The sequence below is a fragment of the Ranitomeya variabilis genome, chromosome 2, assembly GCF_051348905.1.
Source record: "Ranitomeya variabilis isolate aRanVar5 chromosome 2, aRanVar5.hap1, whole genome shotgun sequence".
Taxonomy (NCBI): domain Eukaryota; kingdom Metazoa; phylum Chordata; class Amphibia; order Anura; family Dendrobatidae; genus Ranitomeya; species Ranitomeya variabilis.
The window spans coordinates 978,258,519-978,275,305 of NC_135233.1; the positions used below are offsets into that span (position 1 = coordinate 978,258,519).

Below are 16,787 nucleotides of genomic sequence, written 5' to 3' on the forward strand. Positions count from 1 at the left end.
AAGGAGTTTGTATGTTCTCCCTGTGTTTGTGTGGGTTTCCTTCCAGATCTCAGGTTTCCTCACAATACAGACAGACATTGAATGCAGATTGTGAGTCCCAATGGGGACAGTGATGTCTGTAGTGCTGTGGAATTAATGGTGCTATATAAGTGAAAGAAGCAAATACAAGACCTCTGTGGTGTTCATTCATATTTTACATTCCAATATGGTCGCCCCTAAGCTGCTAAGTCATGTTTCTTTTTATTTTTAAAATTTGTGTACATGACAGTATGTGTGATAACCGTTTGTGATGCGGTATACGGTGTCCATACAGTGTGCAATTCTTCTCTTGCAGGTTCGGGATGACGTGTTAAACTCTTTAAATAACAACTTCCTGCAGACTCTAAATCAGGCCTGGAACGACCACCAGACCGCCATGGTAATGATTAGGGACATCCTCATGTACATGGTAAGTGTCTCCTGGATGGGCTCCACAACATGTGCTTGTCATGTGTGCGGTCATCATATACCTTGTTAATATACACCGGGCAAGGTTCTGATGGTTTCTGCCTATAGCTGGAGATCACATGGTAAGGTACCGTATGGCATATTACCACCTTATAGCGGTGACTCGCCTGATTCTTGCTCGGCCATTGTCTCGATCGACTAGTACACATGAATAGTGGTAACACTCAGGACCTTTAGCGTCCTTATGACAGCCTGTAATACGGAGGTCGCTAGTCGTTGCCTCTCCACATACAAGAGTGACTGAGATGACGGCATAGCGTGAGGACCCAAGAAACCTTAAAGGGAATGTGTCCTTAAAAAAATCGACTTTTTAAATCAGGTTTTATTAACTTAATTTTTTGAAACCTTTTTCTTATCATTAGTTAAAAATAAATTCTTGCGATTTTCACTCTTCCTGCTCGGCCTAATAGGTTTCTACTTCCTGCACATCACATGGACTGCATTATTTGGACTCAGACCCTCTTTTTGTACAGAGGCGTTGCCTAATCTCGGCACAGTTTGTTGGGGGAAGAGGTGAGCTGTGACATCAGCTGTTGTGAATAGTGGATAACGTGTCATTTCATTGGACTCCTGCCTGTCATAAGGGAATAAGCAGGAAGTATTAGGCCTAGTGGTCAATGTGAATATTGCAACATAATTTTTTTTATATTGATCTGATATGGAAAATTGAAGATGTAGTAACTTAAAATACAATAGCAATACATAATTTTCTGATGACGCGTTACCTTTAAAGGACTTGTTCTATCAGAACAGCTTGTCTATAAGCCCAATGAGGGAGTAGGAATGTCGTATAGTGAAGTCCAGCATCGGGGTACCCCTCTCTGGCTGGAGAGCTGCTGACTGCTTTCAAATCCATAGAAGATGCTTAGCCTGCTGAATCTTGGGAGAACGACCAGCAATGATCAGCATGACTACTTTGAAATTAAAGGGGTGGTCTAATGAGGCAACCCTTTTAACCGCCTGAACCTTTCTGCTTTGATTTAGGATATTGGGGTCACACAGGCATATAACACCACTAAAAGGGTCTACTGTGCTAAATGCCGGGAACTTTTATTAGTATGGAGGAACAGCTGGGCACTACTTGTGTTACTGCTGTGTCATTTAGTAATGGGGTTACCCACATAAGTGCATGGGGTCTTGCTGTTCCTCAGTAGGCCTGTGTCTCCTCTGGAGGTGTACAGAGGTACATTCCCTTTGGATTATGTATAAATGCTTCTATGGGATCTACCACACACTGTACCCTGCAGAGAACCATAGCGCCTCCTGCCTGCATTATACGAATGATTGGGGAGGTGTACCTGTAAGTCATGGAATGAATGAGTCACGCTGTTGATATTTTCTGGTTTTAGGATCGAGTCTACGTTCAGCAGAACAATGTTGAAAATGTCTATAACCTGGGTTTGATAATATTTCGTGATCAAGTTGTCCGCTATGGCTGCATAAGAGATCATCTACGACAGACATTGTTAGACATGATCGCAAGAGAGCGGAAAGGAGAAGTGGTGGACAGGTAAGTCTGCGGTCTCCTCGTCGTGCCCAGAGTCTCACAGCGGTTATGTGTGGGCCTGTAACACAACAGTTTATTTCAGCGTGTTATAATATGTCAGTTCTAAAGCTAAAGAATAGGATGAACTGGATTATTATGGTCACTATTGATGTACTCGCCTGCCATTTACGAGATTTCAGCATAACTTTGTGCCAGTTTCAAGGGTAGACGGCAACCTATTGCAGTCATCATATTATATGGCACTGTGTACTTAAAATTTCTTACAATTTCTCTCTTTGCCTTTCTACCAACTCCGATCTATCAAATTATAAAATAAATTGGTCTCATCGGTAAACTGTGTAATAGGAAGAAAATAAATCCAAAACACCAGAGCTACTTTTTTTTTTTTTTTTTGCTTCTGCAACATTGCAATAAATGTAACAAGTGACGGTTAAAAATTGTTTCTACCCAAATGGTATGAGTAAAAACGTCAGCTCTTGGGAGAATGGGGAAAAAACAAAGGTGGAAAAACTTATGTCATTATTCTTCTTGATGTGGTGTTTTTTTTTTTTTTTTACATGACAAAACATGACTTTTTAACAGGGGTGTGTAAACTTTATATCCACTGTAGACTAAACTTATCAAATTAAAGTACTTGGTGCTCTAATTTTCCAATTTGTCTTCACCAGTTAGAACAAGGGTTTTTAATGGGGACTTACTTGACCAGACTTCCTCTCCTTAGCTAAAACTTCTAAATTTAAAGGCCAGGTAGTATCCAGTTTTAGTTGAGATTATCGCTGGATCCTACCTGCCATATACATTTGTAGGCTTCAGCTCAGGGAAGGTATGTATGATCGAGTAAGTCTAATCGATAATGTTGAAACGCTTTGTTGTGGTGGGTGGGCTGCACAGGAATTGGCCTTTTATAAGTACAGTTGTGATCAAAAGTTTACACACCCCGACACAATTTTTGCTTTCTTGGTCTTTTTTCGGAGATCATGAATGATAACACCAAAACTTCTTCTCCACTCATGGTTAGTGGTTGGGTGAAGCCATTTACTGTCAAACTACTGTTTTCTCTTTTTAAATCATAATGACAACCCAAAACATCCAATTGACCCTGATCAAAAGTTCACATACCCTGGTGAGTTTGGCCTGATAACGTGCACAGAAGTTGACACAAATGGGTTTGAATGGCTACTAAAGGTAACATCCTCATCTGTGACCTGTTTGCTTACAATCAGTGTGTGTGTGCATAAAAGCTGAGTGAGTTTCTGGGATACAGACAGACTCTTGCATCTTTCATCCAGCCACTGACGTTTCTGGATTGTGAGTCATGGGGAAAGCAAAAGAATTGTCAACGGATCTACGGGAAAAGGTAGTTGAACCGTATAAAACAGGAAAGGGATATAAAAGGATATCCGAGGAATTGAAAATGCCAGTCAGCAGCGTTCAAACTGTGATTAACAAGTGGAAAATCAGGGGCCCTGTAAAAACAAAACCACAGTCAGGTAGACCAACAAAAATGTCATCCACAACCGCCAGAAGTGGAGGGTTTATTTCTGTTAATGTTGATGAATTGGCTTTTCATTGGCTGTAAGCCATAAAGTCATTATCTCAGTAAATTACAATACTTTATAACACCAGCTTGAAAAATATTAAAATCCGAAATGTTGACCTACTGAAATGAACTCAATACTTGATCATGGGCCCTTTTGCGTCAATTACTGCGTCAATGTAGCGTGGCGTGGAGGCGATCAGTGTGTGGCACTGCTGAGGTGTTATGGAAGACCAGGTTGCTTTGATAGCAGCATTCAGCTAGTCTGCATTGTTTAGTCTTGTATTTTTCATTCTCCTTTTGGCAATACCCCATAGATTCTCTATGTGGTTAAGGTCAGGCGAATTTGCTGGCCAATCAAGCTCAGCGATACTGTTGTTTTTATCCCCTTTCTGACATCGGGCATAATAGTACGCCGATGTCTGACTCCCTGTTTGGTGCAGGCTGTGGCGCTGAGCCTGCACCTTTCCGGGCACATGACAGCTGTTTTTTACAGCTGTTTTGTACAGCTGACTTGTGCCCGCAACAGCTGCGTGTGGAATCACGATTCACCTGCTGCTGTTAACCTGTTAAATGCCGCTGTCAATCTCTGACAGTGGCTTTTAACTCTCGCTTCCGGCAAGCGCACCAGAACTCCCACCCATTGGTGACCCCGTCACGTGATAGCGGGTCACCGAAGTGTTGGCATGAAAACACTGTGGACATTTTTCACATATCATGCTAACATCCTCACCTTGCACCTCAAATATAATAGATTTTTCAGGGAACCGTTCATGCTTAGTGTCTGTAGGAGGCACGTGGGTCTGCTATTCAGACCACAATTTTTTATTTTATTTTAATTTTTATTCTATTTTTCACCTTTTAATATTTGTTCCTTTTTATGGATCACAGGGGCGACGGATCCCTTCAGGGTTCCGATCTCCCCCACGATCTCCCCCAACCAACAACAGGCGAATATGGAGTGTCGTCTCCACGTACCCCCTTCTGCAGCCAGGCTCTTTATGGCTGGACCAACAGCCCTTACCCATCCTTAGGGAGTTAACCTTTAGGATGTACAGAGGCATCTATGACGTCCGTGCAACCCCCACTGCATCACCACTGATAGAACAGTGGTGATGGCAGGAGGCGGACGGTCCATCTCCACCTCCCTATCAAAGGGATGGAGGGTTCCTGCACCATCCACACTGCAGCCCCTGACCTGCAGGCAGAGCCGTCGAGCTCTGCACTTCTTCAAAGGGCCTCCAGACAGGATAGGTAAGTGCCCGGGTCGGACTCAGCAAGGGGAAGGCTCCTGCAGCGCGCACGGTTTTTCCAGTTTTCTTCCCAGGTGCATCACGGCCAGTGCTGGAAATTTAGTCCCCAGCTTCAGAGTCTACTAGGCCGCAACCCACTCGCTCACCTCACGCCAGCGGCTCCTCCCACCCTCTTGCCACTTCTCGCTAAGAGCGAGACTTCTTTCCTGCTTCCTGCGGCCATCTTTTCCTTACTGGCCGCCTCTCAGCACGTTGCCACGGGGACAGAGGATCACAGAATCAACATCCCAGCACCTATCACCCACCGGATCGATAACACCTGGAGGATCTCACAGGGCCACAGGACCTTGGTAAGAGCTGTGCTGCGACACCCATTGGTCCCTTTTTCTGCAGTATTTCACCGGTGATTTAGCCACCAAACTCTCTATTGGGGCATTGAGTCAGGACAGATTGGGGTACATCATGTCATTCTCCAAGACATCTAAGAGGGCCACCAAAACGGTGTTTTTACCTCATGTACCACCTGCCAGACTTCATTGACACGGGGACAGAGTACACCACTCTGCAAGGCCTGTGATCCCGAATGCGCTCATGAGTCCCCTGCCGCTACCGTACCCAGTGTACCTAGTCCCAATGAGCAGGCTTCGTTACTATCGCAGTCCATGGCTTCACTAGCTAAAGCGATTCAGTCCCTCCAAGACCCCTTATCGGGTCGGGGCATTCGTCTGCCTGTCTTAGAGAGTTCCTCCACCACATGGGAACCGTCGGCCTGCAGGGGCCATTCTCAGTCAAAAGATACACAGGCATCTAGAAAACGGACCCATAGCACCAGTTTCCCGGGCCCTCTCGCGCCTTGGCATCCATGAGCTCCGGTTTTTGCTCCCCCTCAACAGGGGTTTGCGGCGATCAGGACTCTGAATACGAGTCTGATGAGTCCTTCGACCTCGATTCGCCGGAAAATCAGGCAACAGTGTATAGTCTCATAGAGGCTGTCAACCAGGCTTTGAAGGTTGACGAGGACTCAACCTTCACCCCTGATCACCCGGTGTCCTTCAAAAGGACCAAACCTCTTCATAGAGTGCTTGCCAATCACCCCGAGTTTCAGGACATAATGTGACGGCATAGAGAGAGGCCAGACAAACGCTTCTCAGGTCAGAAGCCTCTTGAGGCGAGAGACCCTATCTCACTGGATGTGTGTAAGCCCCTCCTGTCGATCCACCTGTATCCCGTCTGGCTTCCAAAACCCTTCTATCCTTGCTAAACGGATCCTCGATTTAAGATCCCAGAAACCGTCTGGTAGAGAACCTTGCCTGTTCGGTTTTTGAAGACTCTGGCTCTCCCTCTCTTTCCCCTTTTTCGCCGTGACATGGGTAGCCAAAGCAATGTTCTCCTGAGCAGAACCATACAGGGTAGTGAGCTTCCACCGCAGGCAGCGGAACTGGCCAATCAGATCGCTTTGGCCGGAGACTGTTTGGTACATAACTCTGGACGCAGCTAACTGTGGTGTACTTGTGGCCTCAAATGCCATTTCTATTAGACGGATGCTGTGGCTCATGGAATGGCGAGCGGACTCTGCGTCCAAGAAATCCCTAACCATTGTCTTACCAGAGCAGTTGTTTGTTCGGAGAGAAGCAAGATCAGCTTATCTCTGACGCCACAGGTGGAAATAGTAAATTCCTCCCCCAGCAGAAGGTTAAGCCGTCCTTTCACCGCCCACAACAATCTCTCTTCCGATACTTTTGCAGCAATTCCGGTTGGTCCTCTACGGCCAACTCTTCTTGATCGGGGGCACTCCCCTGATGGGGACAGAGATCCACAGGTTTCGTATAAGTCCAACTAGTCGTGGAAGAGCCGACCTAAGCAGTCCAGATCTAAGGGATCCAGGTCCCATCGATTCTTGCCTAAATGACTCGTGGCATTATCCAGTGATCCTGGTCGATCTGGACTGGCCACGCCGGGCGTGGTACGCAGAGTTGGTACAACTTGTCGTCGACGTCCCCTGGCGAATACTGGATCATCAGGACTTACTCTCCCAGAGTCCGATTTGCCACCAGAAATCAGGGGCCCTGTGTTTAACAACATGGCCATTGAATCCTAGGTCCTATCTCAACCTGGGTTCTCCAAAGAGGTAATGTCCACCAGGATCAGCGCTCGGAAGCCTGTATCGGTGCGCATCTATCACCGCACCTGGAAAACTTTTTTCGCATGGTGTAGAGACCGCGGTCGTCATCCTCTTGTCTTCTCCATTCCCACCATATTGGAGTTTCTTCAGTCTGATCTGGACTCAGGTCTAGCGATTAGTTCCCTCAAAGGCCAGGTTTCCGCCTTATCTGTTTTGTTCCAGCATAGGATCGCTTCCAAGCCGCAAGTGAGGACTTTCGTTCAGGGGGTCTCCCACGTGGTGCCTCCCTATAGAACGCCCTTGGATGCCTGGGATCTTAACTTGGTCCTGGGTGTTCTACAGGAGTCTCCTTTCGAACTACTGCGTGACGTTTCGCTAACCCACCTTTCATGGAATGTCGCTTTCCTTGTCGCGGTGACATCATTCTTCATGAGGACATTGTCCTGCCCTTGTTTTGCCCGGCATCGGTACACAGGGTGGACAGGGCTCTTCACACTCTGGATTTGATAAGGGCTCTCAGGAGGTCCTTCTCACGGACAGCGTCCTTCCGTTAGTCGGACGCTTTATTCATTCCTCCTGAGGGTCACAGGATGGGACTCGCTGCTTCAAAATCCGCAATAGCCAGGTGGATACGCTCAGCTATTCAAGAGTCTTAGTCTCAGGGGCAAGCCTATCCCAGTGGGGATTAAGGTGCACTCCACTCTGTCGGTGGGTGCTTCTTGGGCCATTCGGCACCAGGCCTCGGTGGAACCGGTTTGCAAGGCTGCGACTTGGTCTAGTCTGCAGACATTCTCTAAGCACTACAACGTTCACGCTCAGGCTTATGCAGATGTGGGCCTGGGCAGGCGAATCTTGCAGGCGGTGGTAGTGCATCTTTAGACAGTTGGTACATGGGGTTTGATCTGTTGTCTGTTCCCCACCCAGGGACTGCTTTGGGACGTCCCATGGTCATGTGTCCCCCAATAAAGCAAAGGAGAAACATGGATTTTTCGTACTCACCGTAAAAGCCTTTTCTCCGAGCCACTCATTGGGGGACACCGCACCCACCCTATTGGCCTGAGGCTGTGATTGTTCTTTGGTTTGACATATTGTACCACTATTTGATGGTTTTCAGCTCTGCTTTGTCACTGAACTGGTTCGAGCTGGAGCCGGTGGTAGGTGTATGCTGCAGAGGAGGAGCAGTTAATTTTTATGTATTCACTTAGTGTCAGCCTCCTAGTGGCAGCAGCATACACCCATGGTCCTGTGTCCTCCACTGAGTTTCTCGGAGAAAAGGATTTTAAGTACACAAAAATCCATGTTTGTTTTTTTTGTTGTTGCCGGGCGAGCCAAAGATTATATCTGCACCAAAATGGTATTGTTAAAAACATCAGCTCGGCTTGCAAAAACTAAGCCCTCACCCAACCCGAGAACGCGAAAAATGGAGACGCTATGGATTTTGGAAAATGGTGCAATTTATTTATTTTTTTTTAAGAAACTTTGGGCAGTGTGGACAGGTGCCAAGTCCTGCTGGAGAATGAAATTTCCATCTCCAAAAAGCTTGTCGGCAGAGGAAAGCAAGAAGTGCTCAAAAAATTTCTTGGTAGATTGGTTTGCTGACTTCGGTCTTGATTAGAGATGAGTGAATTTGATCAGGTCCCTGCTTATTCGGCGAGCTATAGCACTTACCAAATAAACTGCAGAGGGAACCCGGATGCATGGACCACGACGACTGATCAGCTGTTTGGCTCCGCAGCTGAATGAGTCATGGCTGTGTGATAGTCACAGCACATGAATGGAGATGGAGAGCCCAATAAACAAGCTCTCCATGCATGTGTTGTGAATGTCACACAGCCGCTGACATGCATCTGCAGAGCCAAATAGCTGATCTGGTATCCGGGTTTCTTCTTCAGCTTATTCAGTAAGTGCTATAGCTCGCCAAATAAGCAGGGACCTGATCAAATTCGCTCATCTCTAGTCTTGATAAAACTGTGGACCTACACCAGCAGATGACATGACTCCTCAAACCATGACTGATTGTGGAAACTTCACAATAGACCTCAAGCAGCTTGGATTGTGTGCCTATCCACTCTTCTTCCAGACTCTGGGACCTTGATTTCCAAATGAAATGCAAAATTTACTTAAAGGGAACCTATCACCCTGTTTTTTAAAGATTAGATAAAAATAGTGTGAAATAGGGGCAGAGCTGGGCTTTACATTAGTGCCTTTTTGGTGCCTTTACACCCCCGTTAGGCTGCCGAAATACCTTTGTGAAGTGGCCGTTTTGTCCTGTCACTCAAGTTGGTCAGGTCGGATGGGCGTGGTCACAGCGCTGTTTCTCCCCCAGATCAGGCTCATCATTACGTTGGTGGCGTAGTGGTGTGCACATGTCCAAGGTCCCGAATCCTGCACAGGGGTGTGAAAATAGCAGCGATGTCCGTTATTTCATTGGTGGTCGGTGGGCGCGGCCATCTTGCTTTGGCCGCGCGTGCGCAGAAGCGGCGCTCTGCTGGCCGCGGCTTGAGGAAAATGGCCGCGGGCATCCGCGCGTGCGCAGATGGCTATCGCGGCGGCCATTTTCGTGAAGCCGAGTTCGCATCTCGGCTTCACGAAAATGGCCGCCGCGATAGCCATCTGCGCACGCGCGGATGCCCGCGGCCATTTTCCTGAAGCCGCGGCCAGCAGAGCGCCGCTTCTGCGCACGCGCGGCCAAAGCAAGATGGCCGCGCCCACCGACCACCAATGAAATAACGGACATCGCTGCTATTTTCACACCCCTGTGCAGGATTCGGGACCTTGGACATGCGCACACCACTACGCCACCAACGTAATGATGAGCCTGATCTGGGGGAGAAACAGCGCTGTGACCACGCCCATCCGACCTGACCAACTTGAGTGACAGGACAAAACGGCCACTTCACAAAGGTATTTCGGCAGCCTAACGGGGGTGTAAAGGCACCAAAAAGGCACTAATGTAAAGCCCAGCTCTGCCCCTATTTCACACTATTTTTATCTAATCTTTAAAAAACGGGGTGATAGGTTCCCTTTAAATCTGAAAACAACACCCTGGACCACTGAGCAACAGTCCAGTTCTTTTTCTCCTTGGCCCAGGTAAGACGCTTCTAGTGTTGTCTATTGGTCATGAGTGGCTTGACACAAGGAATGGGATACTTGTAGCCCATGTTCCAGATATGTCTGTGTGTGGTGGCTCGTGAAGCAATGACTCCAGCAGCAGTCCACTCCTTGTGAATCTCCCCCAAATTTTTGAATGGCCTTTTCTTAACAATCCTTTCAAGGCTGCGGTTATTCCGGTTCCTTGTGCACCTTTTTCTACCACACTTTTTCCTTCCACTCAACTGTCCATTAATATGCTTGTATACAGCACTCTGAACAGCCAGCTTCTTTAGCAATGACCTTTTGTGGATCACCCTCCTTGTGGAGTATGTCACTGACTGCCTTTTGGACATCTGCGAAGTCAGCAGTCTTCCCCATGATTGTGGAGTCTACTCAAACAGACTAAGGGACCTTTTTAAACGCTTAGGAAGCTTTTGCAGGTGTTTTTTTGGTAAAGCTAATTTATTTAGATGACTTTTGGGTTTTCATTGGATGTAAGCCATAATCATCAACATAAACAGAAATAAACACATGAAATAGATCACTGCTTGCAATGACTCTACATAATTTCTAATGGTTTCACTTTTTGTATTGAAGAACTGAAATTAACTTTTTGATTATCTGATTGTGAGAAGCACCTGTAATTACTAGCCATCACTGATTATTATTTTTTTTATTATTACAGAGGCGCCATAAGAAATGCCTGTCAGATGCTTATGATCCTTGGTTTGGAAGGAAGGTCAGTTTATGAAGAAGATTTTGAAGCGCCGTTTTTGGAAATGTCTGCAGAGTTCTTCCAGGTATGTGGTCTGTATCATGTACATGGATTCATCCTAAAGGAGACTGTTACTTCTGTAGGCGTTAAATATTACCTCACTTTAGAGGTCAGAAGATAGTTGCCCATTGGGCTCAGCTCACATCTTCCATCGGATGTGTGTTTCAGTAGTGTGTGTATATGTATATATATGATTTGGCAGAAATAGTTGGTTTGGAGATGCCCCCTGTCTTCCTTCAGGGCACACCTTGAGTCTTGAGTTTGCAATGACAATGAAGTAGTTTTGTCACGAGCCACGAGGCGTTTATATTTAATTTAACATCCAGCTTGTTTCCTGAAATATCATGAACAATTTCACTGGGTATTCCAACAGTAGAAAGCAGTACAAGTACCTTGTGCTACTAACACATGCTGCTAATTAATGGCTGATGGAGGTGGAGCAGAGAAAGCAGAGCTGCAGCCCATCCATTGTGTGTGTAGTCATGTAGGGCCACTTGAATGTCCCGTTATTTGCTTGTGTAGTACTTCATTAATCTTGCTTTGTTTATCCTCTGCTGCTTCTTGGGGGCTGTGAAAGGATTCAGCTCTTACTGCATTTGGTTGTGTAAAGCATAGTGAGGTCCACATTTGTAAAGTGCTCAGGCAGGCAGCACACTTCTGTGTCACATGCTTTTAGGCAAACTGTCAAGTTGTGAAATCCTAACCAAGCCTTGGGTTTCTCCACAGATGGAAAGCCAGAAGTTTTTAGCAGAAAATAGTGCCTCAGTGTATATAAAGAAAGTAGAGGCTAGAATAAATGAAGAAATCGAGAGAGTCATGCACTGCCTAGATAAATCCACAGAAGAGCCCATCGTGAAAGTGGTGGAGCGGGAGCTCATCTCCAAGCACATGAAGACTATTGTGGAGATGGAGAACTCTGGGCTAGTCCATATGTTAAAGAATGGAAAGACTGAGGGTATGCCACACACCTATCAATCTGGAAAGGTTTTCTCTTGTTTAGCTCTGATGGCTGGGACCCCCACCGATGAGTGGAGCAATAGTGTGCAGGTCTGACTGTGGACAGTGATAGGTGGTCACCCCGACACGCTCCATACACAGGGGTCACGGTGCACTGGTCTTGTGAGGAGTGGAGGGCGGACCCCCTCTTCACAGTGATCATAAATTTATGACCAAACCTGTACAAAACACCTGTCTGGAAGCGATCCACCATTACTACCTTATGCAGACTACCACTTCTAGGCTCTAGTGTTTCTGTACATATAACCCTTAAAATTCATATTTATTGATATATTTTAAAATACACCTAGAAAAAAAACCTAGTGCTCAAGAATAATTCTATATTTTTGTAAGTTTTAAACACCAGACACAGTTCAGACCATGCTAGTTTAAGGTCCAATAAACAAACAATGGAAATTAAGTCATTGGGTGTAGTATATATAACCACTTGTAAATGTCCCCTTGACTATATCGGCAATATCACAAGAGAACCAAGGAGGCAGGTGGGCGAACATTTGGTGGATATCCATAACAAACGGGATACCCCAGTAGCAAGACATAGAAACTGTGTGCATGATGGTCATCTGAATGATTTCATTCTGTGTGGTTGAACTGATTACACAGAAGGTCAGTGGGGGATTTAGATAAAAGGATCCTCCGGAAGGAATCGGGATGGATCTTGTATACATGTTTTTTGTGATATCCCGTCTCTACGGTGTCCTTCACACGGAGGCTCTAGGTTTGGTTCACAAACAAGGAAGCTGGCGTGCATCACCGCTTGTGATTTCTCTATCAGGAGTTTTTTTTATCTATACCAATTTACACTGATACCTTCATACCTTTACACTAATAAGTGTTATCAAGATATATTTTTATGAAACCCCCATTCTGTCTCCAAATATATATCTTGGCTTCCGGCATACTCGTCACATGCCTATGTGTTCGGCATGTGCGCTCTGGTGTGGAGCACATGCACTTCCGGTTTCTGGCACCAGTATTAGGCGCCCGCGCAGCTGGGACGGAAGCGTTCCACTGTGGAGCGCAGCACAGAAGAATTCCAGACTGAGCATTGATTGGTAGGTAGGAATGGGGAGCGCACTAAAGTGTGCCGAGATATGTAAAGCCCACCCTCTCCAGACATGGACAGCCTAGGACTGTGGACATAGGTTCTCTTAGTCCTCAATCAGGCTTCACAGTGGGTGGTATCCTAGTTGTGGAGCCATATTTAAAAGCATCACATGCTCGGCCCAGGTATACCACAATGGGCTTATGACCATCTTTTAGCATCTGTACCTCGTATGAACACAAGTTCTGGCCTCCTGATGAGCCAAGTACACCGAGGCAATCTCTACTGACAAGCATCAAAATGCTAAACGCTTTATGATATTGTGGTGTCCGGTTTTATTTTACTCCCCTCAGAAGATAGTATCTGTCTAGTATAGGTATCTGTCTAGTATAGGTTCCCTTAGGATCAAGTGTCTAACCAGGGACATATGGGGAAGGTGAGGGAGGGCTCCTGTGGAGTGCGGGCGCCAAAACCTCATTATCTAGGGTGCCAGGTGAGGCAAACATAGCGCATGTCTCAAGGCTTCATAGGCCACATGTGGTAGGACCTGGGATTTCATATTGCTCCATAGCCTAATTAAGTGCAGCGCTCCTTCTTGGCATTGTGATGAATTGTCTGTTATAATGGTCATGAATCATGCAAAAAGAGGAGAAAGACGAAGTGTTGGTTCATGGGACTTCTAGACTAGTAATTGTCAGACCTCTGTGAATTTGATCTGGTGTTTCAGCCTTTATATGTTTTGGTGGTATTCTTTTTTTCGTTTTTTTAAATATATCAGTAAGTATGAATTTTACAGGTTATATGTATGGATTTGGAGGTCTCAAAATTATTTGATGTTTAGAGGCTCTAGCTTATACAAGTTTTATTATGACCCCCTATTTTAACTTGAGGCAAAATAAAGTAAGTTTTCTTAATCTGCTGCTTGTCAGGTTGAGAGAGTCACTTCTTGCTCGCTTGTTTGATGGGCTCTGTAGATGGCTTCTGCAGCTCACAGGCTTTCTGCAGAGCACACCGATTGTCCACAGCTAGAGTTTGTACGTCCGGTAGTGTGGAAACTGGCAGAGAAAGGTGTTACTGGCTTTAAAACTTCTGTTCTACAGGTTTATGTTCTGCCTCTAGAGATGACCTATAGAGCAGAGCACTTCTGTCTCTTCCCTCTGATCAGCGCTGGTTATATGGAGAGCCAATCACCTTAGTGTCCTTTGTGATTACAAGTGTCTGTGAAAGTGCGACGGAGCCCTCTAGTGGTCATCTCCCTGAATAGAAATTATTAGAACTTAACGGCGCAGAAGCTGCTGGATCCCACTGCTGCTCATCCCGCAGGATAGCAACATGGTATTAACTTACAAAAAAAACAAAAAAAAACACAAGTGATTGTCTTTCTTCCCCCCCCCCCCCCCCCCCAAAAAAAAAAAAAAATGAATGTCCTCCCAAGCCTGACGGTGCATACGAGATGATTGTCAGCACCCATTGAAAGCTATTGGCTCTTCCAGCACACAGTGATGGGCATCAGTGCTAGCACGATTGTTTCCATGGATCTGTACATCAGGAGGGGTTACATACCTAACACAAATATAAATGACTGTGAACAAATGAACAATGACACTTGTACAGAGGGGAGAGGACCCTGCCCTTGGGGGCTACAGTCTAGATAACACGTTAAGATTGCAGAATTCGTGAATAAAAATTCTTTCCTTCCACTGGTTAAAATACAGCTTCTGGGGTGACCTAGGGACACAGAATTTATACTTGTTTTTCGTCTCTTATTTGTGCATTTCTTTGCTTTCAGATCTAGCGTGTATGTACAAGTTGTTCAGCAGAGTCCCGAACGGCCTGAAGACAATGTGTGAGTGCATGAGCCTATACCTCCGAGAACAGGGGAAAGCACTGGTTTCTGAAGAAGGGGAAGGAAAGAATCCTGTGGACTATATACAGGTTGGTATGTGTAGATGGAACCTGACGCTTTAGCCTCCTTCTTCTGGTCTACAATCTGCTTATTTTGGAGCGAGTAGCAGGAGGGGGAAACTGTTTTTCTCTTTGAGATATTTCAGGTTTCCCATCTTTGCTTGTGCTGGAAAGTTGATTCGAGGTTTAACGTTTTGGCTTTTTAAGGCATACTCCTTGCTATATCTTTTTGGTGCCATAGCTCCGTAGGAAAACAGTGTATACCACCATTTTCACCTTCCAAGCAATGAAATGTTCTCATGCTGAACTTATCAGTCTTATTTTTTTTTTTTCATTTTTTTTTCTCGCTTATTACAGGGACTTCTTGACCTGAAGAGCAGATTTGACCGGTTCCTTCAGGAATCTTTTAGTAATGACCGTCTTTTCAAGCAAACCATTGCTGGTGACTTTGAGTATTTTCTTAATCTGAACTCCAGGTCCCCCGAATACCTTTCCTTATTTATCGATGACAAACTGAAAAAAGGAGTCAAAGGAGTAAGTGCTCTTAGGGAATGGCCGGTTAGATCATGAGGGCCAGCGGAGAGGGGGTTGGTGGTATGTTTGGTTTTCTTAAAATACCGTATTTATATCTTGACATAACAACATTTTGGGTTTTTTAACAGCTGACAGAACAGGAGGTAGAATCCATACTGGACAAGGCTATGGTCCTGTTTAGATTTATGCAAGAAAAAGATGTATTTGAGCGTTACTACAAGCAACATCTGGCCCGAAGACTCCTCACCAACAAGAGTGTGTCTGATGACTCGGAAAAGAACATGATCTCTAAGCTGAAGGTGAGAGGAACTTGATATGGTAGGTTAGTGTCTTTTTCCTGCCTTATGATATTGATGACGTATCCATGTAAGTTATTAATATCTAATTGTTGTGGTCTCCCACACCCCCCACCGATCAGCTCTGCTCATATCCAACTGCAAGGGCTGAAGAGCTCTGTTCTCCGTGTAGTGGCTGCGCCCATGAGCTACAGATCAGCTTGTATGGAAAAGAATGGAAGTGGTAGAGACCAAGCATGGCTGTAGCTGGCCTATTGGGGGTTCCCATACTCTGAATGTGCTCTCTACTTAGACTGATAGGGCAAGCAGTGCCTGTTGGGTAAAAGTTATGCAAATGAGATTTCAAGGCAGTACAAAGCTGGCTGTCTAGCCCTACCTATTGCAAATGGTGTGGCCTTGTGTTATGTATAGGTTTTAGCTATTTAGTGTAATTCTGGCTGTGATGATAATGAAGTGACTGAAAAGTGGAAGCTGCAAGACAGGAAATGTCAGATTATTAGACTACACTAAGATTAGGCTACACAGTGGTTCAGGATTTTGTTACTATAACTAGTGATATTTTACAAATGTGATTGATTATTTTTCTTTGCATAAGTACCTGACTTATACAATAAGCCATCTTCTGATGATACCTTTTGAAGTGTATGGCAAAACAAAATTAGGAAGCCACATAAGGCTACTTTCACACTAGCGTCGTTTGCAATACGTCCGCAATGTGTCGTTCAGGAGAAAAAACGCATCCTGCAAAGTTGTCTGCAGGATGCGTTTTTTCCCCATAGACTTACATTACCGACGTATTGCCACACGTTGCAACAGTTGTGTGACGGTTGCGTCGTGTTTTGGCGGACCGCTGCCACAAAAAAAGTTACATGTAACGTTTTTTTTGTGTGCGTCGAGTCTGCCATTTTCGACCACACATGCGCGGCCGAAACTCCACCCCCTCCTCCCGGACCTTGCAATGGGGCAGCGGAAGCGTTGTAAGACTGCTTCCACTGCCCACGTCGGGCATTTATTTCACGGCATGCGTCGGTACGTCGGGCCGACGCACTGCGACGGTCCCGTACCGACGCTACTCTGAAAGCAGCCTAAAGCAGATGGTCAGCGAAATCCGGCATGTTGACAGAAAATGCTCTTCTCTTGTAGACGGAGTGCGGTTGCCAATTTACATCAAAGTTGGAAGGCATGTTCAGAGACAT

At 45.7% G+C, this 16,787-nt stretch overlaps 1 protein-coding gene across 2 annotated transcripts in view; it reads left to right on the forward strand.

Annotated features, from left to right (window-relative positions):
• Positions 1–16,787, forward strand: part of CUL3 (cullin 3) — a 132,557-nt gene that overhangs the window by 77,055 nt on the left and 38,715 nt on the right. For both annotated transcript variants that reach the window (XM_077290860.1, XM_077290861.1), the window contains exons 3-10: positions 335–448; positions 1,857–2,017; positions 10,705–10,819; positions 11,521–11,749; positions 14,646–14,791; positions 15,119–15,295; positions 15,424–15,594; positions 16,735–16,787. The exon at positions 16,735–16,787 is cut by the window's right edge and continues 55 nt beyond it. In XM_077290860.1, the coding sequence (XP_077146975.1) occupies positions 335–448; positions 1,857–2,017; positions 10,705–10,819; positions 11,521–11,749; positions 14,646–14,791; positions 15,119–15,295; positions 15,424–15,594; positions 16,735–16,787 (1,166 nt within the window). The remainder of the gene's footprint in view (positions 1–334; positions 449–1,856; positions 2,018–10,704; positions 10,820–11,520; positions 11,750–14,645; positions 14,792–15,118; positions 15,296–15,423; positions 15,595–16,734) is intronic.